At 38.0% G+C, this 25,110-nt stretch overlaps 2 protein-coding genes across 3 annotated transcripts in view; one reads left to right on the top strand and one right to left on the bottom strand.

The window, feature by feature from the left end:
* The window catches only part of marchf4a (membrane-associated ring finger (C3HC4) 4a), a 36,128-nt gene extending 16,955 nt beyond the window's left edge, over positions 1–19,173 (top strand). The window contains exons 2-4 of one of the 2 annotated variants that reach the window (XM_079614686.1): positions 5,500–5,655; positions 8,065–8,257; positions 17,938–19,173. In XM_079614686.1, the coding sequence (XP_079470812.1) occupies positions 5,500–5,655; positions 8,065–8,257; positions 17,938–18,401 (813 nt within the window). In that variant the 3' untranslated portion in view covers positions 18,402–19,173. The remainder of the gene's footprint in view (positions 1–5,499; positions 5,656–8,064; positions 8,258–17,937) is intronic. The other variant, XM_079614687.1, reaches the window with a different exon arrangement.
* A 23-nt stretch (positions 19,174–19,196) lies between these two features.
* The window catches only part of pcca (propionyl-CoA carboxylase subunit alpha), a 48,145-nt gene continuing 42,231 nt past the window's right edge, over positions 19,197–25,110 (bottom strand). The window contains exons 22-23 of the mRNA XM_079614662.1: positions 22,183–22,260; positions 19,197–20,337 (exon numbers count right to left, since the gene is read on the bottom strand). Coding sequence (XP_079470788.1) covers positions 20,269–20,337; positions 22,183–22,260 — 147 coding nt within the window. The 3' untranslated portion in view covers positions 19,197–20,268. The remainder of the gene's footprint in view (positions 20,338–22,182; positions 22,261–25,110) is intronic.

Raw genomic sequence — 25,110 nt, 5'->3', positions numbered from 1 at the left:
CATCAAAATTGATAATTTTCAAGCATTTTATTATACATGTAGGCTACATGAAAAACTTTATAAGCTTCAATTTAAGTCCAAGATGACCTTTCTATCTAGAGGATTAGCCTACTGCTGGTATAACCAAAGTTCTCCTAATAAACAAAAATTGCAGGCGTTGTCGGGCTGGGGCCGGGTAGGGCTTGAACACCACGGGCCAGGGCCGGGTTAGGGCTGAGTTTTTGGCCCGTGCAGGGCTCTACTGCCCCGGATAAGTGGAAGAAGATGGATGGATAGACATTTGGTTAATTGATTTTGTGTGATTGTACCCTATATGTTGCACCCTGACCCCAGTCCACCTAGGGGCATAACATTACTGAATAAACATCATGCAATTCACTTCATATAGTATAGCAGTACATAAGTCAAGTCTCAACTCTTTTTAAGAAGTATTGTTCATATGCAAAAAAAATATGCTTAATCCCATATCTGGAATGGTAATGCTTGAAAGTTTTGTTTTCTCCGATTTGAGGTACAGGGGAGAACTTTGGTTATACCAGCTGTAATCCTCTAGATAGAAAGTTCATCTTGGACTTAAATTGAAGCTTATAAACTTGGGAAGTTTTCATGTAGGCTACATTTGAGGCAGTGATATGTATAATAAAATGCTTGAAAATTATCACTTTTGATGACAATTTGTCAGGCGGACAGACATTTTTTGGTCTTTTGGGGTATGTTGAGGGTGATTTGACATCAAAAAGGCAGAAATCTCCAGAATATTTTTCTGCTAGTTTCCCCTATGTGCCAGGATACACCATGCAAAATGTTAGGGTTACATGACCATTTATGTAGCTGCAGTACCTTAATATTCAATTACATAATTCCGTCAAAAGCTTTTCCCAAAAAGGGAGTTTTTTGGCCCCTGAGACCAAACGGGGCCGAGTTGGGGGTGGTCGTTATCAACTTGTGATGGCCCAAGGTATAAGATAATAGGAAATAATAGTGAAAAAAGGTAGCAAAAAACATCCTGAGGAGTGGACCTGGCTCCCGGCCTATTTAACATGTTAAAATTTAAGAGATCCATTATGTTTGAGAACAACTACCATAAAAAATGATCTACTAAAAAAACCCACTATAGAATTATAATTTTAAATAAACTGGGTGTGGGGAGAAAGAAAATGTCTGTTCCTCCTTTTTGTTTATAATACGTGAGAAAAATTCTGCCTTTTTCCTTCTGCAAATTTTGCACATGTGCACACAGTGTATTCAGATTTTTGAGTAGATGATCATTAGTAAACAGAATGAACCTGATCACTTTTTAGCACTGGAGGCACGAAACAAATGAGACATGTTTAACACTTGAAGCAGGGTAATGAAAGCAAACTATTCTGTTCATTCTTTGAATGTTCAGAATTAATCATCAATTTCTCTTTAGTTGAACAGGACACCGTTTCATCGTCCATAAGAGTTGGCATACTGCTGCCTCATCTCATTTCTGTTCTCATAACTTGCACTTGCATTTGATTGGATAAAGATGCAATCAAATACGTGGGGTTAAATGTGTTTGAGGAAAACAGCATATCTGAACTATGGCCAGAAAAGTATTAAACACACTCACTCCATTCTGGATTTGGACAACAGATTGGTAATCGATGACCTCAGCGTACTGTTGAACTCACCAATGAGTTTTCTGATGGAGCAGCATCGTAATTTCATCAAAATCAACCGATATAATTAAATGTAGTTTTATTTTAAAGTTGCTCTTTCCCAGGTCAGACCAGACGATGGACTCAGATCAACCCTGCCTATGTTTTGATCATCGTTCTGAATCCCATCCAGACAGTCTTTGACAAAAACACAATGTTCTCAGCTTTTTGCTCAAAATGTAGCTTTTTTCATGAAACAAAAAAAAAAATTATGTATGAAGCTAGAATAAAACGTTATATATATTTTTTTTAAGCTGGTCTGTTCTTTCTTTTGATGTATTGCATATTCATAAGTAAACTAAATATTCTGAGGGGCCATGAAACTTTTGTAAAAAGTATAAAAAATGCTGGCGATGTCTGGCAACTTGTTTCAAAAACTTTTTTTATATTAGTTAAATACGTATATAAATACAAAAGTCTATTTGTCATTAAGTCATAGCCAGTACTGTCTGTAAACAGCCTGTGTTAAAAAGCCACTTTTATAACATATTTTATAACATGGGATTTTGGCCAAGTGAGAGAAGAAAACTGAGCACCCACATAGCTACAGTAAACTTAATGAAATCGTAATGCGTTTTCTTACTGCCTCAGATGTGGCCGTTCTAATGATGGACAAGACACTTCCAAAATTCTCAGAAATGTACTGGTCAAAAAACATTGTAACTCCATTGGAGCTTAATTGTGGTAAAATGTTAATAATATAATGATGACACATGCAAATGTCTGACCATATGACCAAAAGTAGAGGTTTTGGACGTACAAGGTTTCCGTCTGACAGCAAAGATATCTTCCAAAGCCACATGACGATAAGGAACAGACAAAAATCTAAGCAGCTGTGCCCTCTAATCTTGATTTGTGTCAATAAAAGTAAATACTTTTAGAAAAAATGACATAGTCCAGAGACCAGATAAACAGCTGTTTATGCGTGAGCAAAGTTGAGACTGTTTATTTTGTATATCAGTTTATGAATGAGCGTCTTGTCAAACACATTGGTCATAACCGTGTGCATGTAGAGCAAAAGGAGTGTGTCCGTTCAGTGTGGGACACGAAGCAGACTGTTGGAAACGGCGCTCATTAGCGCTGCTCCTCAGAGCTCCAGGGCAAAAGTAGTGATCTGTGTTTTCTTACCCTGCAAAACTAGAAGGGAAGTTGAGTAGTTGCCGTCCTGATCTCTCCCCAAACATCGTCTTCTAAGAACGCTCTGAGTAAATAATTCATTCTCTATGCTGATGGAAATTCAGTCCCCGTTATCTAAGTGCTAAACTGAAGCAATATAAAAGAGACAGTGAACCAAGTCTGATCAGCACAGGAAGGTAATCTCTATCAGTGCCACAGGGATCAGTTTGACTCCGCTCCAAATCAGTGAGCAAGTGCCAGCGACCCAACAGATGCTTATCTATTCATCCCTCATCATTGTGCCTGTATGTGTGGATGTGTGTGTAAGGCCAAATGATGGATGCCACCATTGCGTTTGGTTCACAAAGCAATGGTGTTAATTAAAGGTATTTGCTCTGACCAATGTTTGCTCTTGTGTAATTAATTCTGTAATTTTGACATACGCGGATGGATGTACAGATATTCTTTCCACTGGTTAAATGAGCTAAGAATAAACACATGGATTAGGCAACTACTTGTCACCCGCACAACCCTCACTATGAGGCACGTTTGAGATGTGCTGTGTTTTGAAACATTGTGAATACTGCTGTGAGGCTTCTGTGAAGATATTTTGACATGCAGCACTTGAAATGTTAAAGCCTGCAGTAAGAAGACTGATTTATTTTTTAAGACGAGGCAGTAGGTTTGTTGTCTCAGTTGCATGATTCACACGGGTTGCAAAGTAGCAATCAATCTAATTATGTCCCTTTGCTGCCGAAAAGAGATTCTGGCGTTTTAATTTTCTCTTGAAGTCAACCCGGACACCGCTCTGTTTTTTTAACAAGGCAAGCAGCACTGTTAAACGCATTCCCCAAATGAATGAGTAGTTCTTGTGAAGGTCGCCAAGGTCATGTCCCTAGTAACAGTCTGTGGATTCTTAAGTGGAGCCCATTAATAATTTGTACAACTATTGGACGGGTCAATGGCAGTTGTGTTTTGGTCTGGATCTATTAACTAATAAAGAGAATCAAATGTGATTCATACAGTACATACAATGGCTCTATGAGCATGAACAGCTATATGAGCATGTTTTAAAGGTAAAAAATTTTTTTGTTTATATTTATATATAATGTTAGTGTGATACAATACTGTACTGTTATAATAATGAATGTTTAATAACTGCTTCTCTACTAGAAAAATTTTTCTAAGTCAGGAAATTATATATCACATGATTCGATCTTTTTAAGAAAAGGCACGATTAATTCATATTGTAAAATGTCATGTGGTGCGACTCTCCAAAAACGTAAAAATTAGCAAAAAAATTCAGGCAAAAAAGATCCATTGTCAATATTGTAACGTTGTGTGAAGCACATCTCCCACAGAAGTCACTTTCAAACCAAGCAGACGTTGGTCAACGCCACAAATTCATGTGACCAACCTGAACACAAACAAACTCTGCAAGGAGAACTTTTTTGACTCTTGCGTGATATTTAGGATTACGTAGATTCTTATTAAAAAGACTTCTCCCACAAAATTTCATAGAGGAAGAGTAAATGTGACCGCACCTTAAAGTCGAGATTAAAAAAGGAAGTAGCTCCTTTCTTCCATATTGTGATGTAGGCCTACATGAGAGTAACATATTATTGAAGAAAAAGAAGTAGGGCAATGACTTGGTTTTGCATCAGTTGTTTATTTTGAGATGTGGGTGGTGCACACAAAAACGGAGGCAGATGACTGTGAGCTTTGCAGGTGTGGGGTTTAAGAGGACTAAATGATTGGAGAAGTCCTGCATCTGTCACCAGGCCAGAGAGAAGTTTTGTTTCACCGGAAGGTCAAGTTCTGACATTTTTACTAGTAATGTCCCAACAAAGCAGCATACATATATTATTTTAATAAATATAATCAAATACACTTCATATGTTGTTATTACTGCATACCGTTTAATAATATACTACAATACACTGAGGTGCAAATAGTATATACTACTATTTGCACTAAGTATTAGAATCTAACTATGTGCACTTAGTGCAGAGAATACCACTATTATCACTTAGTGTAAATTGCATTTATGGCTGCAATGAAAATACTTTTTGTTGCTATATTTACACTTAGGGACACGACACCGTGTTTAACTAAAAACTTAAAACGTTGTTTGACCGTTCATTTACACGACAACAGAGTTTTGGGGGCCTGAAAACGCAAACTTTTGAAAACTTTTGACAATGGTGTCGTCTGAACGTGGAAATCTCAGAGGAAAAACTTCTCAGTTTTAAGCATATCGTTGTCGTTTAAGCGTACCCTTAGTTCAAGAATATATTTGTCAGGGTTATGTTTGGTATCTTTGTGTCTTCGATCCTGTGTCTTTGTTACGTGTTTCATTTCAGTTTGACCTTAATTACTCTCTGTTAGTTTCCTTAGTTACCAATTAACCACACCTGTGTCTCATTTAGTTCATGATATACTCCTTGTTTGGTTCTATTGCTTGTTGGTTCTCGTCTTCATTTCATGTGTGTGAATTATGATTTCTCCTGGGTGATTCTCTGTGTTTATTAAAGACTTTATTCACTTTATCTTTGTCAAGAGTTTTGGATTGAACCATACACAGCGTGACAATATTGTTGTCTTATTTATCATTGATCTGGGTTTCTGGTTTCCGAATGATTTGATAAATCGGGGGAGATTAGCTACTGCTAATGTGAGCATGTGTTGTGTCCTGCAGGGGGAGCTGCTGAGCCCGTGTCGCTGTAGTGGTTCGGTTCGCTGCACTCATGAGCCCTGTCTAATAAAGTGGATTAGTGAGAGAGGATCCTGGAGCTGCGAACTCTGCTACTACAAATACCAGGTCATCGCCATCAGCACCAAGAACCCGCTACAAGTAACTCAATGCTTGCCTGAGCTTATTTTAACATTATTATTGCCAAAAACATTATTAACATGTTTTTTTATATGTTCCCATGTAATTCCATGTACGCAGATGAAATGTTACATTAGTAAAAGTAATCCATTTCGATTTAAAAAGTAACAGTATATGTTTTAAAAGTAAAATAAATAATATGGTTTTATTTATTTATTTTATACACTCAAAATGCTTATTTAAAGAGAGAGAGAGAGAGATAGGATAGAATTTAAATGGGTTAGTCTGACATCATTATGCATTTTTTTTTAGAAGTCAGCACAGTCGAGCTCTGAGGATCATATTACTCCTGCCTCTATAGGCTCATTTTGATTTCAGACAAGACCAATTCAGTGATGTGTTAACCTGAGTTATTGAATCAGTAGTTGTGAACAGTTCATTGAAGAAGAAAAAAAGGAAAGATTTGTTGTAATGCTTTGAAATGTAGTGAAGAAAAAAATATTAAAATGAAGAAACTCTGATTAAGATAAATAAATACACTTACATGTGTTACGGAGTAAAACTGCTTTATTTTTGTCCACCATGCAGGTATTCTTTGCATTGCACTAAATGGCCAATACAGTTCATGGACACCTGGACACCCAAATGTGTTTAAGCAAAACCATGGACAATTAATTTCATAACCATGGGCATTAATGAGGCATCAATCCTCCTTTCCACTCTTCTGGCAAGGCTTACCACTATGTGGGAACATGGTTGCATGGAACATTGCTCTCATTCATTACTCCAGAGCATCAGTGAGGTCAGACACTGATTTTATATGATGTGGCTTGGCTCACAGTCATCCCAAAGGTGCTCATTGAGTTTCAGGTGGGCTTTTTTTGAAGGCCAGCCAATTTCTTCCACACCACAGTCGGTAAATCATTTCTTTATGGATCCCGCTTTGTGCAGAGAGCATTGCTAAGTTGGAAAAGAAAACATTTTGTCCCATTGTTCGGACATTTACATGGCTGTATGTATACTTGATTAAAGTTGAAAACTCATTCATTAGAAGGTGATGTTTACATACTCTGGCCATATACATGCAGTGCACTTTGGCATACTATGTATATGAATATGGTAGTCATTCAGCACCAAAATATAGCCATCTGATACCATCACCATTGTACCACAATAATACTGAGTTTATTTTATTCCTTTCATATGATCAACTCATATGATTCATTTGCTTGTCTGGGTTTAAAGCTTCTGCTCTCAATGATTTCACTTTCAGCCTTTTTTATATTCTTTTGATCTGACCTTCAGATGATAAATAGGACATTTTCTTCTTTGTTTTGAAGCACTACAGAACCTACAATACAATACAGAACAATTACAGAATTTTTTTTAACATCAGTTGTACTTTTGGTTGACTTGATCAGATCTGTCATTCTACACCAAGATCTACAACCAGCAAGAAGAACATCTACAGGGCACGTATTTTAAAAAATAAAAATAAGAAGAAAGAAAGAAAGTTGTCTGCGCAAGTACACTCCAAAAAATGCTGGGTTGTTTCAACCCAATTTTGGGTCAAATATGGACAAACCCAGCCGTTGGGTTAAATTTTTAAATTAAATTTTTAACCCAACATTTGGGTTTGTCCATATTTGACCCAAAATTGGGTTGAAACAACCCAGCATTTTTTAGAGTGTAGACAGACCATATTTTAGTTTATAGAAATTATGTAATTCTTGAAAAAAATATTTTACTTGCCAAATCCATCCCAACTGCTCAAAATATAATATTACTGTGAACTTATGCCATAGTGAATTGATGTAAGGGAAGAACAGAGTATTTGTATATTTTTGTATCTTTTGCTTATTAAAACTGTTTATTTAATAAAAAAAATACAGTTTATTTATTTAAATAAAGTTAATTTTTAAATGTATATGAATATTTGAAAATATAATTTATTCCTGTTACTCTAGTCTTCAGTGTCACAATATTCTTCAGAAATCATTCTAAAATGCTGATTTGCTGCTCAAGAAACATTTATATCAATGTTAAAAACACTGTGTAAACACTTCCTAATATTTTTCTAAAAGCCACAATACACTTTTTTCAGGATGAATAGAAAGTTCAAAAGAACAGCATTTATTTTAAATATATTCTTTGTAACAAGTCTTGATCAATTTAATGCCTCCTTGCTAAATAAAAGTGCCCCAAACTTTTGGAAGATGTGTACCTCTGCATCAGTCTAGTTTACAGACTAATTCAATATTACCAAAGGCTTACTTTTAGTTTATATTATTAGTCTGTTTTATTCTGACTGATATTAAGTCACTTATATTATCTGTGTACTGTATAAATACTAATCTTCACATTGTGTGTTTAAATGTGCGTCTGGTACTGTGCTATCTATTAGTTCATAATTTTTTTCTGTGTCTCCAGTGGCAGGCCATCTCTTTGACGGTGATAGAGAAAGTCCAGATAGCTGCAGCTGTTCTGGGTTCGCTGTTCCTGATAGCCAGTATCTCCTGGCTGGTGTGGTCCTCCCTCAGCCCCTCGGCCAAGTGGCAAAGGCAGGACCTGCTCTTCCAGATCTGTTATGCCATGTACGGCTTCATGGACCTGGTTTGCATTGGTAGGTCATTGGATTCTCAATAACTGCAGCCACCTGGCTCAGCAAAACCAATGCTATGCTTTTACATGTTTATATTTAGGGGCCAAGCACTGAAGGTGCGGGCACCTATTGTATCTGTTCTGGTTCTTATTCTTCTTCTTCTTTTTCTTCTTTTTCTTCCGACTGGGTGTCTATGGCAGCCTATAGAACCGTTTGCGGGAAACTTATGAAAATTGGCACAGTGATAGAGGACAGCCTGAACTATCACCATAGCGAATTTGGAGTCTCCAACTCATTCCCTCTAGCGCCACCAGCTGTCCAAAGTTTCACTCATGTTTATGCCAATAACTTTTGAACCACAAGTGCTAGAAACTTTTGTTTTGTTATTTTTTCTTCTGATTCCTGATTCGCCCTATGACGTCATTTTCCGTCATAATAGTTTTCCCGCCATTTTGAATTTTCCGAAAAACCTACTTTTTCGAACTCCTCCTAGGCCGTTGCTCCGAATTTCACAAAATTGAACCAGATCATCTCCAGACCATGACGACAAAAAGTTATGGAAATCAAGTTGATTCGAATAACCGTTCTCGAATACCGCGCAAATAAATTTTACGTAGCGCTTGCGAAAACAGACGTAAGGCTGTATCTCCACAATGCTTTATCGGATTCAGACCAAATTTGGTACATGTCATCACAAGCATGACCTGAGGCTACATGCTGCAATTCGGCGCAGCGCCACCTACTGGTCCGGAGATATGAAGAATTTATGTTTTTGTTTATAACTTCTGAACGGTTTGTCCAAAAATCACAAAAGTGGTCTCGTTAGATTCAGGGCGTCATGCTGAGTTGACTGATATCCAATTTTCAAAAATCCAAATCATATCGGCCATTTTGGCTGTCGGCCATTTTGAATTATGTGCTAAAATGCTGTATTTTATGAACGCATGAACGTATCGTTACGAAACTCAGTATGGGTCATCAGTACAAGGCCCTAAAGGTACTCAAAATATTATGAGACAGCGCCACCTTTTGGTCAAAAGTTATAATGAAATTTCCAAAAATGCTAATAACTTTTGAATAAATTTGCCTATAGTAATGACACTGATCTCAATAGATTCCTTGGGTTATGCTGAAAACATAGATACCAATTGTGCCATAGTCAGCCAAACTTCCTGTCCGCCATCTTTATTTTCTTTTAAAACCTACTTTTTCGAACTCCTCCTAGACCGAACGTCCGATTTTCACCAAAAACGTTTTCGTATACCGCAGTGGCAAAGTTGAGGCATGATGCCAAAATGACTATTCAGGCTTTATTTCTGCAATGCCTTGACATATTGACACCAAACTTTGTATGTGTCATTGTCACTTCACTCTGACCACATCACATCAGTTTCGTAACTGCGCCACCTATTGGTCGAAAGTGATAATCATATTTTTAGTTATTGTATGTGATTTTTCAACCATTTTGCCAAAATTCATCTTCAAATGTCTTTAATTGCTCCTTGCTGCAGTTTGTCTCACACTTTCAGCCATGTAGGCATATCTCGTCGTCTGCTTTTGCGCTTGGCCCCGTAATAGCTGCTTGCAGCTATATGTTTATTTGTATGTGTACTTGACACTGTCTGTGAGAGGGGGAAAACACTTTGAGTACACTGTGACTCTAGTGGCCTCCCTGGTGACCAACATCTATTGGAACCAGCTGAAGACATAATGTTGAATTACAAGCCCACTTTCCTCTAAAACACGGGAAAGTAAAGGAAATGTGCAGACAGAACTAAGATAATTGTGTTTTTCAGGCAAGCCACAGGGAGCCATGAGTAATTGCTGCATTTCAGTTAATGAATGCATTTTTTATGTATCTACTGAATAAAATTCCTAACAATAGAAATGGAAAGGCTGAAAGATTGAGAACTGGAAATTGATTCTTGCATAGATGCCATTCAAAGTCAATTCAAATTCAAATTGGCCACAATATACTGGCTGTCACACTAAGAATGTGCAATTTTAAATCCATCAATATTAAGTGACTTAAACTATTAGACTAGCAAAGCTAACTTAAACGGGCTATATTCAGAATGAAACTCTTATCTTACCGATTACTGCTCGGACTGATAACTGATATTGTGAAACATAGCCTAACAGTACACAACGATAACCATTTCAAGCACATGATATAGTTGTCACATGATCTCATCACATTAGTTAAAGGGGTCATATTACGCTTTTTCACTTTTTCAACTTTAGTTAGTGTGTGATGTTGCTTTTCTGCAAGGTTACAAAGCTCCAAGATATTTTATTTAACAGAATATTCTTTCCAATAACTATAACAAACGACTCGTTTGGAATACAACGCATTTTTTTCTGGGCTTCATGAAGTTACAGTGTTACTCATTTAAATAATCCTCGCCCACAGAATATGTAAAAAAGGGGACGAGGCCAGGCTGGGCTGCATTAGAGAAGACACAGTGTGTTCACTATGTCAAAGAGACACTGTTTTATTCACCCCGTTTCCAAAACTAATTTTTTTTGACCTTCCTAAAGCTGACAAACTTAAGGTGATGATTGATGCCATCCTAAATATTTACATATGAGTAGATGAAACTTGTGGTTATGATAAGGGGCGTGACATTTCCCTGAACACATGCTAAGCTGTGCCAATCACAACACACTGGGCCGAGTAACCAATCACAGCACATTTCATATTTCGGAGGGACAGGCTCATCGCGTTTTAGCCAGACTGGGGAGAGAAGAGCTGTAATAATGTAAAAAATGTGTAAAAAGAATGTGTGTTTCATGAAAGCATATTCTATCACACCCCAAAAACAAAATAGACTTCGTAAAAGGGCATAATAGGACCCCTTTAAGTGAACAATTGAATTAAGAAGTTGGAGAGAGACTGACTTGATTGTCATTCGCAATGCTTCATGTGAGTGGATGCTTGATCCTAATTTGTTTGTTGCGATTTTCTGATTAGTGGAACTGAACATTTAAAACTGAACTTTAAAAACGTACGAGTTAGGGATTTAACAGAAGCATACCATAGATTAATAGTCGGCCTGTCTTGAAAGGTTTATGCGGAATCATTAAAACTCTATTTCTCTGTTGAGAAAAGTAATGGAATTTTTACTTCCATTACCCCACTGTTGCTCTCTGTTCCAAAATGGTACTTTCATTATTACTTGCCTTCTCTCATTTGGAATGACCCTTCAAACTGAATTCCTCTTTCACAGGGCCTCTTTCACAGCATACAGACAATCGTCAGGTTAAGGACGTAATTTTGCAGTTTGTTTGCCATTTATGTGATTTTGCCATTGATTCTAAAATGCTCAATTGTTCTCATGCGGCCAAGGATCAGCGAAAATAGAATTACAAAGGGTCGATATTCGATGCAAAAGTATACTTTCACAACAATCTTTAGAGTTAAAAAGCATTACTTTTGCTCCTATGTTAACATTCCTATTCAAAATGATGGTTGAGTGATATTTGTGCAGTGTTCTAAACGCATCGCCTATAAGAGCAAAGCCCTCTCACTTCAGGAGCTCTGCCCTCTGCGCTCACTTCTGATTCACACTATTTGGAGATATTATAACAATAGTCATATGTATGTAATTTGGAAGTGGTTAGACCAAATATTTAAGACTTTATGTGATATGTAATGCATTGTCACACTGGTATAAAGTATTACAGGGAAGGACATGCTGAGTTTGATCTCTTGAGGAAAGGCAAGACGATGGGATAGTCTAATCGGGCCAGCTTAAGGAGCGATCCTTCTAATGCTTCGCTATGAGAGAAAATACACACTGCTCCCTCGTGATCCGCATACAATTGAGGCGGTAAATAACACGCGCACACACATTGTATCAGTGTTTTTTTGTCTCTCAGAGGAAATGTGCTCCTAATTAAATGATTTTTTTTGTTTTTTTTTTCAATTAAGCATCATCTGAAGAGCATTGTTGTAACAAAACCATTGCTAAAACTAGTGCAGCACTAGTGCAGCACTTAGCAAAAAAGTGTTCAGCTTTTCCAGAAGTGTTATTGAACAAAAAAAAAAAAAAAACTGTGTGGGAGGAAAACCAAAACATGTGAGGTTAATAGTTCACCTGTCTATTCACCCTCATGTCATTGCAAATAGCAAGACTTTCGTTCATCCTCAGAATACAAATCAAGATATTTTTTATATTCTCTCCTCATTTTTGTCCATTCATTATGTTATCAACCTTTGTAATCAAGTTTAAAAAAGTACAAAGACATCATGAAAATAATCCATATGAATCAAGCGAATCAGTCTCTGTCTTCTAGATTTGCTGATTGATTCAAGCGAATCAAAGTCTTCTGAGGAGACATGATGAACAGATTTAATTTAAGCTTCTATTCAAAAACATTGTGAATGTGGCAAATTGTGACTCTTAAACTTCATGCAAAATCTGTATGGGATTTTTTTTTTTACTTCACATGAGATTCCTGATTCCACAGATTCCTATCGAAATTACTGGATTTTGCTTGCAAAATTTCACAGAGCAATGGTAAATGTGACTGCACCTTAACTCGCAATAGTATTGAGAATTGCGTGTAACCATTGCAAAAGATAACGAAGAAATCAAGACTTTGCATTGCGAATCATTTTTATTTCTAAACTATCTCAAATAATTCAGCTGCTCGTTTCATTTTCTTAGATAAGCAAGTCAAAAATTCTCTGGCTCTCCCTCTTTTGTCCAAACATTTAGCCCTGTCGCTCTATTCACTCAAAATTTCTAGGTTTTTGTGTGTCAATGACAGATACCAGTAACTATGTTCACACAGCAGCAGTATAAACGGCAGTTATACATTTTAGAGTGCTAAATATATTATATGGCCAAATAACTCACTAGTTTAAATGATCAGGACTCACACCTGTACTGGGTAAATAAAATCACATTGGAAAACGATTTGTCATGTCATACAGTGCTGTAGCCAGTCTACACTGCACACATAGTTGACATGTGTATTTCGTGTATTCCTGTGAGGTTCCGATAACTCACAGGGATGGAGTTATGAGCCCTTCCAATCACTGTCTTCCATCAAAGCCTTTATCAGTTTTGTGGTCTGGGTCCTTCCCGAATGCTTTGCTCCACACTAAACAATTCAATACCACTGTAGGATAATGGATGAATTTGTGCCTCTATTGGGCTTGTTTATTAAATAAAGTCATGTTAACTGTAATGAGACTTTCCAGCGTTATGAAAGTCACCATTTTTATATATTTATTTTCATCACTGATACTAACTTTTGCAAGAAAAGAAAAGAGCATTTTGAGCAAAAAGCTGAGAAAAATCCAGAATGATGATCCAGAATGATGATCCAGAATTTGATCCAGAATGATGATCAAAACATAGATAGAATAGATCGAGGTCATCAAAAGCCCCAAAGCTTACACAGTCCTACACCTCGTCATGGGTCAACATTTCATTCGGTAACTTTAGGCAGTTTAGATTTATATGCTGTTTAATGTTGATGACCACGTTATTTTACATAGGCTTATATAGAAATCACTTGTTATACTTCGTCATCACGTGTCTTTTGATCAGGAGATTCAGTCTTCTTTCAGATGTGTAATAGCGCCCCTACTGTATAACAGTGAAAACACGAAAAGACTGAAATGTCCGTCTATGGCTGGGTAGTCTCGCGTAGCCAGACCTTCAGACTGACGGCAGAACTTCTGAACTCCTTAGCAGCTTTCATTGGAACCGTCCAAAGGCAGTCTGGTTGACATGTAAAGCATGTTTAGGGGTGTGAAAATGTTGAAGTCCCCACAATTACAGACCGGTGTGTAAAAAGAGTCTTTAAAAGTATTTTTATGCCACAAATTTTAAAAACTTCACATACTTCTGAAAATCCAGCATTTAGTATCCTCTTCCATGAAGGGGTTGGCGTCACGGCATCTTTATTTCCAGGCGGACCTTTAAAGAATGCGACAAACATGTCTCCCAGAAATCCTATAGAATTCAACCAATCAGATGACAACTTCGAAAATCCTGAAGTTTCCAGTTAAGTGTGCCATGTGCATCAGACATTCAGCCAGCGGTTTGTAAGCGTGGCGTCTGAGGCTGAGACTAATGGCGGGGAAGCATTTAGTCTCAGACTAATGGCGGGGAAAGAGTTAAATGCAATAACATGTTTTGTGTGAAAGTGTGTATAAACATAGCCTAGTTATAGTAAAGGTGCGGTCGAATTTACCTTTGTTCTGATAATTTTCGAGAAATGGAGAAATCCAGTCATTTCAGTAGGAATCAATGCGTTTAGGATTTACATGTGAGGACAAGATTTTCCTGTGCAGATTTAATTTCGGGTTCAGTATGTCACGCAAATTCCCCACATTGACCAACAGAAAGCTGCTTGGTTTGAAAGTGACTTCAAAGTAGTGTCACTACACTACTAACAACAGATAATGAACCACTTTTCATCGATTTCCTCTAATGTGGCCTCACCTTATGTCTGTTTCAAAACAAAAACGTGTAAGAACTAGCCTACATACAGCACTGACAATTGTATTCTGTCATTTGAATAAATGCACAGGTATTGGACAGAGTACCTGCTATATATTTGCAGTTTGATGTATGAGGTTTAGACAGCTCTCCTTGCTGATATAAGTGCAGATTGGACATAAAGTCATATGGGAGTTACAGCAAGAGTGTCAACAACTGCAGCCCTCTCCTTAACATCCACAAATGACAGCTGCAACATAAAATATCTGCCACCTAGTGCCTGCAGTCTAAACGGGCATCAGAACGCTGCGGAAGCTGGAGTGGAATGGCTGGTTCACCTCTCCAGTGGCTCAGGGGGAATAATGAGGTTTTCTCAGAGCAGCGCTATCTTGGGTAATCGCTACTGCAAGAAAAAAGAAAGAGGGTGAATGGGATGGAGCTGAACAATAGTGATGTCGAGATTGTTTTAGTGGCTCATCCGTTTGTGCGTGTGCATGCTGTAGATTAATGGCAGAGTTTCTCTCTGTGATGTATGGCTCTGCAGCCGGACTGGGAGGGAGACAGAACAAGAGTCCATTCTGTCTGATTAGGTGGAGAGAATGGAGATAATGCCTAAAGGCGATCGTTTCATTGAAACACTATCACTGACAATAGCATTGGCCTTTTATTATTTCCCCTCTTGACAGGAAAGGGGGCATCAGGTCTTCTGAGAGTTTTACGAACAATGTATCACACAACATTTATATTTATACATTTTATGAATTTTATATTTTTGATAACTGTTGATGCTTTCAGCTATTAATAAAACTGTACCATCATCTCTGTTTTTTAAAACCATATGTGAAATGTATTTCACAAAAAGTAGTGCAGAAACTGCATGAAGTCCATGGATTATATCTGGGGTTACAAATAAGCCTTACAACATAACATAAATGATACATCCTAAGCAACAACAGAGGTGAAAGTAAGACAGTGAAACAAACACATCATGTGTATGTGATAATTGATGTACACATATCATATGATACATAATACGTGTACATGATATACATGAATGCATGGATTGAGTATTTCAAGCATTTCAGAATCTTTTAGATATCAATATGAAAAGACTAAGAAATGCAGAGATACATTTTTTAGATGTTTTACCCAAAATGCTGTATGGAAAAGGTTTTTCTTCTTCTTTTTCTTGACGTGATAATGCCAGAAACATTTTATAAAATACTGTTATTCATCATTATTACCCAAGAAGCAATTTTGTTTATTTTCAAGATTGCTCAGATAGATGACATCTTACTCATACAGCTTTCAGCTTAATACTGAAATATGACATAATATTGTGCCTAATTATAGTCATTAGTTTAATATCATCTGCCATAAGATTCATCTGACAGGGAAAGCACTATGGGAACAAAAAAAAAGGAAGGAGAACGAGAGAAAGACTGAGAGTGAAGCTAAGAGAAGAGGCAGGTGGCAACGTGGCTCTTCACAGCCGAGCCCTGTTCCAATCCACTGTGGGACTGGTTGGGGGCCAAAAAAATCCCACACTACAGCAGAAAAAAAAAACTGCTGATAAAAATTCAAGCTTTGCCCTGAGAATTTCCTTCAGCTATCCTCTCGGCGCAAGGAAAATGTGCGTGTTTGTGTCTGTGTGTGTGTGTTAAATCAATACACGTCTCACATTCTCTCCTTGTAATGAGAGGATGTGCAGTCCAACTGAGAGAGAGAGAGAGAGAGAGAGAGAGAGAGAGAGAGAGAGAGAGAGAGAGAGAGAGAGAGAGTGAGTGTAGAAAGAGAGAGTGAGTGTAGAGAGAGAGAGAGAGAGAGAGAGAGACAGAGAGAGAGAGAGTGTAGAGAGAGAGAGAGAGAGAGTGTAGAGAGAGAGAGAGAGAGAGAGAGAGAGAGAGAGAGTGAGTGTAGAGAGAGAGAGTGAGTGTAGAGAGAGAGAGAGAGAGAGAGAGAGAGAGAGAGAGAGAGAGAGAGACTGGAAAAATTAGGTTTCAGCAGCAATAGCATCTTCATGATGCTCCAACGCTAATAAACTCCTCCATAACCTAATTTCAACTCGTACACATATAAGTGCCACTGTGGACACATTAATTCTGCTCTGTCTACTGAAACTCCAGTTAGCCTAATAACAGCAACCACTACACATCAACGACAAGGTTAACGCTTTCCCCCATTTAACTGAAAAAATATGACTGATGTCATATGAAAGGTGAAACGAATTTGGTGCAGTCTTGTTCATTTCCAGTTTTCTCAACTGCGGGGCTTTGGCTTAGGCTGTTGTAGAAAAGTCGATTGAAAAGCGTGGGTTATTATTACCTTCTCGCACGCTGCTTGTTTTAGTGGTCTGCAGTGTGCAGTGATAACGTCTGTTAGTGGTCTGTCTCATTGATTCTGGAGCAGCTAGAGTGAGAGGAGAACCTCAGGGCTCTCGGGACGCCACTAGCCTTTCTCAGTGATCAGAGATCGGTTTCAACTCCACAAAACACAAGCCTTTGTAATCTAACATTTGCAGAGAGATGAAAAAACTGTCATCGGAGCTCAGAGAGTGAAAATCGGAAGGGGGGGGAAGATAGTAGCTGTCTGAAAAAAAAGTGTAGAGATATGTGCGGCCTTGCAGACATTCAGAGGGGAACCCACTGTCACATAAAAGATTAATGCAGACCACCACTCTCTTTCTATCTGGACCTCTGAAGAAACAAATACAATGGTGCGAGTTAAACCAAGCCAGAAGTACTTTTTTTTGTACACAGTAATGGAATTTTTTTCTTAGCGAAAGCTTCAAGCATATAATTTAAAATACATTAATGGTTGTATTTAAATACACTACCGATCAGAAGTTTGGGGCCATTATTTTTTTTTTTACTTTTTGAAAGAGATCCCTTTGCGCTCCCCAAAGCTACATTTTTTGATCAAAACAGCAATATTGGGAAGAAAAAAAAAATGTAATTTATTCCTGTGATGGCAAAGCTGATTTTTACAGTCTTCAATGTCACATGATCCTTCATAAATCATTCTGATATGATTTAGTGTTCAAAAAACATCTCTGTTGTACTGCTGCATAATATTTTCTATGCAGTACATTTATAATTAATGTTGTATTTTTAATTGGGCACTGTACAAAGTACCCATTAAAAGGTCTTTCAGCAAATTGAATCTCTTCCTAGACAGACCCATTTGTTCCGACTGAACATTATCCCTCACTTAACAAATCCGTCTATCCTTCTCTTTTAGCTCTGATTGTCCACGAGGGTCCCTCCGTATTTCGCATCTTTAACCGCTGGCAGGCTGTTAATCAGCAGTGGAAAGTCTTAAACTACGACAAGGTCAAAGACAATGAGGAGCACCAGAAGACCTGTGCCACATTCCGGAACTTCTCTCTGCCGCTGCCGCACCGCACGGGGCCGTCCGGCACAGAAGGCGAAGCCTCCACCTCCACGTCCTCCCTCATGGCTGCGGCTGCAGCGGCCGCGGCGGGAACCGTGACCCCCTCCACAAACCCCGTCCCGTTGGCAGCAGGTGCCACGACAGAGCCGCAGGACTCATCTGAGCCCAGCAACGGGCAGGCCTCGCTGCCGGACCACCACTGTGCTTACAACATCCTTCATCTCCTCAGCCACCACCTGAGACCCCAGGAACCACGCGGACAGACCAGCAACAGCAACCGCGAACTGGTCATGAGAGTTACTACAGTGTGAGGCCTGGTTTACGGTTCAATCTCTGCATGCGACGTATTTAAAGAAAGGATTCCCTGAAGAGAATTAAACCAAGTTACCCGGTGCAGTGCTGTCCGGGTTTAAAGGAGTTTTTGTTTTTCCATTTTTTTTTTACAGTATTGAATAAAACAAGAAAGCAAGTTTCTCTCGCAGTGGTTACAGGAAAGAGTATGGCCATAAAGCTGCATACTAGAAATCATGCAAGCCACTGAGAAATGTCAAAGGTCAGTGAAGTGTTTGAGTGTGTGTGTTGAGTTTATTGTCAGCTCAAGGTCAGAGCTGTGACCATTATGAAGCACAACCTTACCGATGCAATCCAGTTTCTACACTGACAGCCACTGCTGAACTAAAATGGCTCAGAGTGAAGAACAAATGCGTTTTTTGTAAAACATGCAGCATTACACTCATTTTCTGATTACTACAGGTTGTATTTTCAGATAAAATCCTGTTATTAAATGTCAACGCGGCACTTGCGAGGATAAGCAAGTCTAAATCGGTTTCTTAACAAACCAAATGGGGTATTGAAGAATCAAACTCTTGCGTTTACACTTTTAGGCAGTTTTTTAGGGAAATCAATCCTCTCTGATTTTGACAGTCTTCTACACCAACAATAGGAAACCACGTTACAGTGGAGACAACGTGCAGCAATCAAACTACTGTACTACTAAAACAACGGACTCAATTTGAGGCAAATCTCTTGGACTTATTTTGTTTACATTTGTTAAATATGTGAGAGAAAAAAGGTTGCTACATTAAAAAAAAAAGAAATAAAAAAAAGAAAGACAAATCCAACTGGTTTTACTGTTGTATGTCTGTTTCTCTTATGCTGGAGAGTATGCAGGAGTTGACTCCAGTCATAAAGCATATTCAATGAATCATTCATTTAAGTAATGCATTTTATGTGCTTGCTTTCCAAGCCTGGGGTTTCAAACAATCAGCAGCACTTGGAATGTTTACATTAATCCCATTTTTATTATAACACTTATTTTTTTCTCAAAACAAATACAGACAGAAAGTGGATCTAAGTGGCTGAGTGATAGAAAACAGGAAACAGTGCCGGTGGGTCTCCTGGCTTCCAAGCCTGACCACAGCTGTCTGTTTCGGAGTAATCATATCTGCCTTGGCCTTCTGATAATGGTCCACTCCTCCGTTTCTTTCTCCTTAGATTCTTAGATCCTACATATCCAAGAACAACTTGTGCAGAAATAATCACATATGATCATGTGACATTATTAGCTTGCATGTTTCTTGACTAGTTTAATGCATTTGATGACAGAAATGAGGCGTGTATCTGTATATTCTGAAGAAACACTTAAATATTAAAGAGTGTGGGATTGGCGATTTAGAGGTGAAGAGAATACATAGGCCATATTATGTTTGAATAATCATGAAACAGAAAAATCATTGCATACTATGACCTAACAATTAAGAATTAGTTGAAGCAATGCCAATCATTCACAGCACTTCTCTAAACAAGGTTAAATGTACACACAGAGAGAGAGAGAGAGAGAGAGAGAGAGGGAGAGGGAGGGAGTGAGTGTGTCAACAGCTTTCATTGACTGCTTTTAAACATGCGTTCAAATACAATCGCTGCTGCTGATGATGTCAAATTGTGGTTGGTTCCATGTGAAACAAGAAAACCTCCAACGGAGGGCCAAGGCACAAGATCATGTAAGTGTTTTGACATTTCCTTCACTGGGACCCAATGGAATTCCAGGGAGATGGATACATTATAGTCAGAATGTATAAAAGAAAGTAAAACTATGAATGGAGGAATGTTCCATCTACTCTATTAGTGTCTTTGTTTGCTCCTCCACAGCGCCCTGCAGATGATGATGATGATGTCCTGCTACTCCAGCTCCACGAGTAGATCTCCCTCTCCGACTGTATCTCCAGCTTTACAGTGCACACTCTTCACCTGAACAACAACACACATTCAATGAGAAAGGTCAATGCATTCTGCATCTGAAAAAGCTTTGTGTTCACTCATTTATCAATGTCAATCAAGCACACATTGGACACAGGAAGCTTCCCAGAGAAACAATGGAGAAAATTATTCAATAAGAAATGTATGCTTCCATATTACAAAAGATGGTAAGGTTTTAGGTTTTCATTTTAATTAAAACACATTATCATTGCAACCACTTGGCTTCATTGTTTCTTCACCCACACGCATTTGTATTCCTTCCTATATAAATGCATATGGATGATTCTTCAATTAAAGGAACACATCAGTCCCCAAGGATCATCTTAAAGTGCTTTTAAATATAAAATCAATAACTCTGGTTTAAAAAGATCGATATTAACAGCTTTAAACTTTATAGTGCCTCTTCTATATGCGTTATATTAAAATCAGGGAAATTCCATTTTGTACTCTTCCTAAGAACCTACAATCATATTTCCATTTATTAATTTAGTATGCTTTTTTTTCTTTTCTTTTTTTACAGAAACACTATCCCCAACACTGATCTCATTACCATTATATCAGTATCCAAAACATTTTCTAATTGCCTATTATGGAAATATATATATACACTCAACAAACCTAGCCAGTTCAGATATGTAAGGTGTTCCAGCTCAAGCACACCTGGTGCAACTAATGAAGCCCTTGATCAGTTGCATCAGGTGTGCTTGAGACAACACCTGTCCTGTTTTGCAAATGTGTGCTGTTATGAGGGATTGTATTCAGGGGGTTGAATAATTTTGAGACTGCAGAAGTTGAATTTGGGGAAACCACTTGAAACATTTGTTGTGTTGAGCTATTTCAATTACTTTTGTTTGATCTGTTCATTGCAAACAGATGAAAGTCTCTAAATATATATACATTTATTTATTTTATTTTATTGTTCAAACATGATCAGAAAGTATTTTCATTAGGTGCCATTACCAAGTAATTTAGTATTTGATCATTTTAACACCGAACAATATTTTCTACAAAAAGTTTTTTAAAAAGTAACAGTTTGCATACATATTTTTAAAGATTTCTAATAAAAAAATATCCATAATTTAAGAATCAGCATACGTGTGAAATGTATGAGCTGTGAATCAAAGAAGAGCACAGAGCATTTGATTTTTTGATTTTTATTCAGTAGGGATGCATTAAATTGCTCAAAAATGACAGTGAAGACATTTATACACTACAGTTCATAAGTTTGTGGTCAGTATTTTTTTTCTTTCTGTTTAAAAAAAAAAAAAAACTTTTATTCAGCAAGGATGTGTTAAATTGATTAAAAAAAGTGATAGTAAAGATTTATATTGTTAGAAAAGATTTCTATTTTGAATAAACGCTTATCTTTTTAATTTATTATTCATCAATGGATCCTGATGAATATATATATATCCTAATGAATATATATATATATATATATATATTTTATTTTTTTTTCAGGTTGCTTAAGTAAAGAAAATATGTTTTATTTTATAGTTAACTATAATAACCATGGCATGAAGTACAATAAAGTACTACAGTCCATCAAAAGAATCATAAACACCATGACCACAGTCTGGTTTCAGTCCTCTGATAAGAAGAGAGAGACTTTCACAGTAGCTAAGTGGTCTGGTCAGAATACAAGTGTGGATAATGGACTATGGCCCCTTGATATGTCTCTCTCTCTCGGTGTTGGGTACTGTAATGTATCTGATGTATGTGGAAGAGTATGTTCTATATGTCATATCGATTTATGATGCACAGAGTAGTGAGCAGGATTATGTATCAACGTACGTGTGTGTGTGTGTGTGTGTGTGTGTGTGTGTGTGTGCTCACCTTGGCTGCCTTAGCTGCGGTCATGCTGTTCTGCATCTTCATGGCCTCGATCACACAAATCTCCTGTCCCTCTGCAACCTTGAGAACACACGCAGATAAATGAACAAAAACCACAACAGGCATTCCACAATGACTACTTTCTAATAACGTCTTGAAATGTACAATTCACAGAATATCTCCCTTCACGCATTTATTAACTTCATAGACTCGCGAAGGTCTAGTTAGTACATAAAACGACCTCAGCACAAAGAGCAGGGGAATATTGTAATATCATTTCATAAAGGAGCATGCATTAGAAGAGTGATAACGGTTAACAAACGAACAAAGCTCGCTGTAACGTGAGAGCAAAATCAATAAAAGAAACCTCTGTTTGTATCTATCAAACTCTCCATTAGGGAAATGGATTATGGAAATAAGCGAGCACTGAGGAATAGCCGTTTCCCTCCATCCACAAGGAATCATTTCTGTCTTATCTATGCAGAAGTGGTAACATCAGGTGGTGTGAACGTCACCGCTGTGTGTGTGTGGAGACTAATCAGTGTGAGAGCTCTTCATTGCAGTGTTCTTGTGACGTTGCTGAGTGAATGAGATGTTTTACTGGAAGAGCTCAGATGTATTAGTCGGAGCCAGTCGGTCTATGCATTATATATAAGTCATTAACAAACTGAGTCAGGACACATTCAATTCAACTTGACAGCAACACACACACACACACGTTTTGTCATACTGAAGTGCACTGTCAGCTTTACAAATGATGTAATCCCAATGCAACCCACGTAATTTAAAGGAATAGTTTCCTCGAAATAGAAAATGCTGTCCTCATTTACTCGTCATTTCAAACCTGTATGACTTTCTTTGTTCTGTGGAACACAAAAGGAGATCATTTGATGAACACCTGGTTGGGTGAATTGAATACAATGGAAGCACTTCAGGACTCACTTTAACACTTAATAAAGCACCTAGAGTGTGAGCAACTAAGCACGAGTGGCTCATTGATTTTTTTTCCAAGTGCTCTCACTGTTTATATTGAAAAAAAACCCAGTACTTAAAGCTACACAATGTTATTGTTTTTTTTAGACAAAATTAACTAAATGTAAATAAGGGGGACAGGGGGTACATCATAAATCATTTCCCGGATCGTGTTTTTGCTTTATCCGAAAATCACTACTGTAAGTTTGGATTTTCAGAAATACATTTAGTTAACATAGCATCACATTGCTGTGCATTGTTGTGCAACAACAGACAAAATGCATCATGTTCCTGTTATCTCTGTAAAGCTGCTTTGAAACAATTAGTATTGTATAAAGCGCTATATAAATAAAGGGGACATGACTTGACATTGACTTGGTTCGCAAAACTGTTTAGACTATGTTAAACTATGTTAAATAACTATGTTATTTTGTACTGCTAGAGAAAGTAGTAAATTGACTTCTGTTTTTATAACAAAATCTGCCTCCTGCATTCATTTATAACGTTGAGTCCACTGAGAAGTATTCTGTCTGATTTGAAATCCTTTTTATTTAGGTCAGATTCAACTTACCTAACCTGAGAATAATAATACAAAAATAAAATAAGGTAAAGGTGTCGAGTTATGCACCTTAAAACAATAAGCATCCATTTTGTATCATTTATTGAGTTTTGTTGTCATTGATATTTGAGTGTCATACACACTGAAAAGACAAATCACCTGTCCGGTACCCATGGACACACCAGTGCATCTCGAGCCATCAGATTCATCCACGCAGAACAGCAGAAGCACTCACACAAACGTTAGGGACCGTTCGGTATTTATGGAATGGGCCACCGGAGGAAAATAGGGGAGGGTCATGCCTTTTTATTCTTTGTTGAGGGGAGGGTCATCCAACTTTTTTTAGTCTAGGGGGAGGGTCACCCAACTTTTGTATTCGTGAAAACAACAAACTTTCAAAGTGGCTTGTTTTGTGCATATTTTTCCATGTAGCTCTCTCAGTCTCGGTCCCCCCATAGCTAGCAGATGGGTCTGACCCAACAAAAATCAGACGCGAAAGATGGAAAGATCAAGTCCAGTTTGGCGCTGTTTGACAGTGCGCACGCGCTCAGAAAAAATTGCATCATGTCAGAACAGAACGCCAATGAAATGTTTACCACGAGCAAATAATACACTTTTGTGATTGCGAATCACAAGCAGTGTCCTGTGAGTGTAACTCTACCGCTGCATGTGATATGTAGCCTACGTCGAGTTTGGGACTGAGGCGCCAGAACTGCAGTTGATAGAATGTGCGCTGTAGCACGATAGGCTACCATATTTCTTCAAAAGCAGATCGTGGAGATATCACATAATCCACGATCAAAAATTGTGATATCGCATAAGCACAAGTATAAAACAGGCTATCATGTCTGAAAACAAACACAAATGACGCGTGCTACATTATTGGGGCTGTTTACACCTGGCCACTTCATGCGTTTTCTCAGATCGGATAGCTATCTGATTTATCAAAACGATTCCATTTACACCTGGTGTGGTCGCATAAATGCGTTTTTGCAAAACGGATTTAAATCCTATCTTCAATTCTTCAAATAGCCTAGTTTGCACGTTGCTCATCTGCAGTGATGCGTGTTGCAGTAGCGTCGTCATGTCTGGCTATAACATGACATATAGCCTATAACACGCTCTCAGGTTTATTTTTATTTTATTGCATTTTTTGGGAGGAGTACAATTTACATATGTGGTTTCCACAACCAGATGCATTTACACATGTCCCGTTTTGTCGGGAATGTGGCCCAGACCTCTCCTGAAGTGGTTTGAGCGATCGGATTCAAATCCGTCTCGAATGCGTTTCGGAGGGCATTTATACCTGGCCTCTTCACGATCGGATAGCTATCCCATCACAGAACACGCATGAAGTGGCCGGGTGTAAACAGCCCCTTATTCATCGCAAGACAGAGGCG

Source organism: Phoxinus phoxinus, assembly GCF_949152265.1.
Source record: "Phoxinus phoxinus genome assembly, chromosome: 6".
In the NCBI taxonomy this organism is placed as follows: domain Eukaryota; kingdom Metazoa; phylum Chordata; class Actinopteri; order Cypriniformes; family Leuciscidae; genus Phoxinus; species Phoxinus phoxinus.
This window is presented reverse-complemented; position numbering and strand designations above follow the sequence as displayed.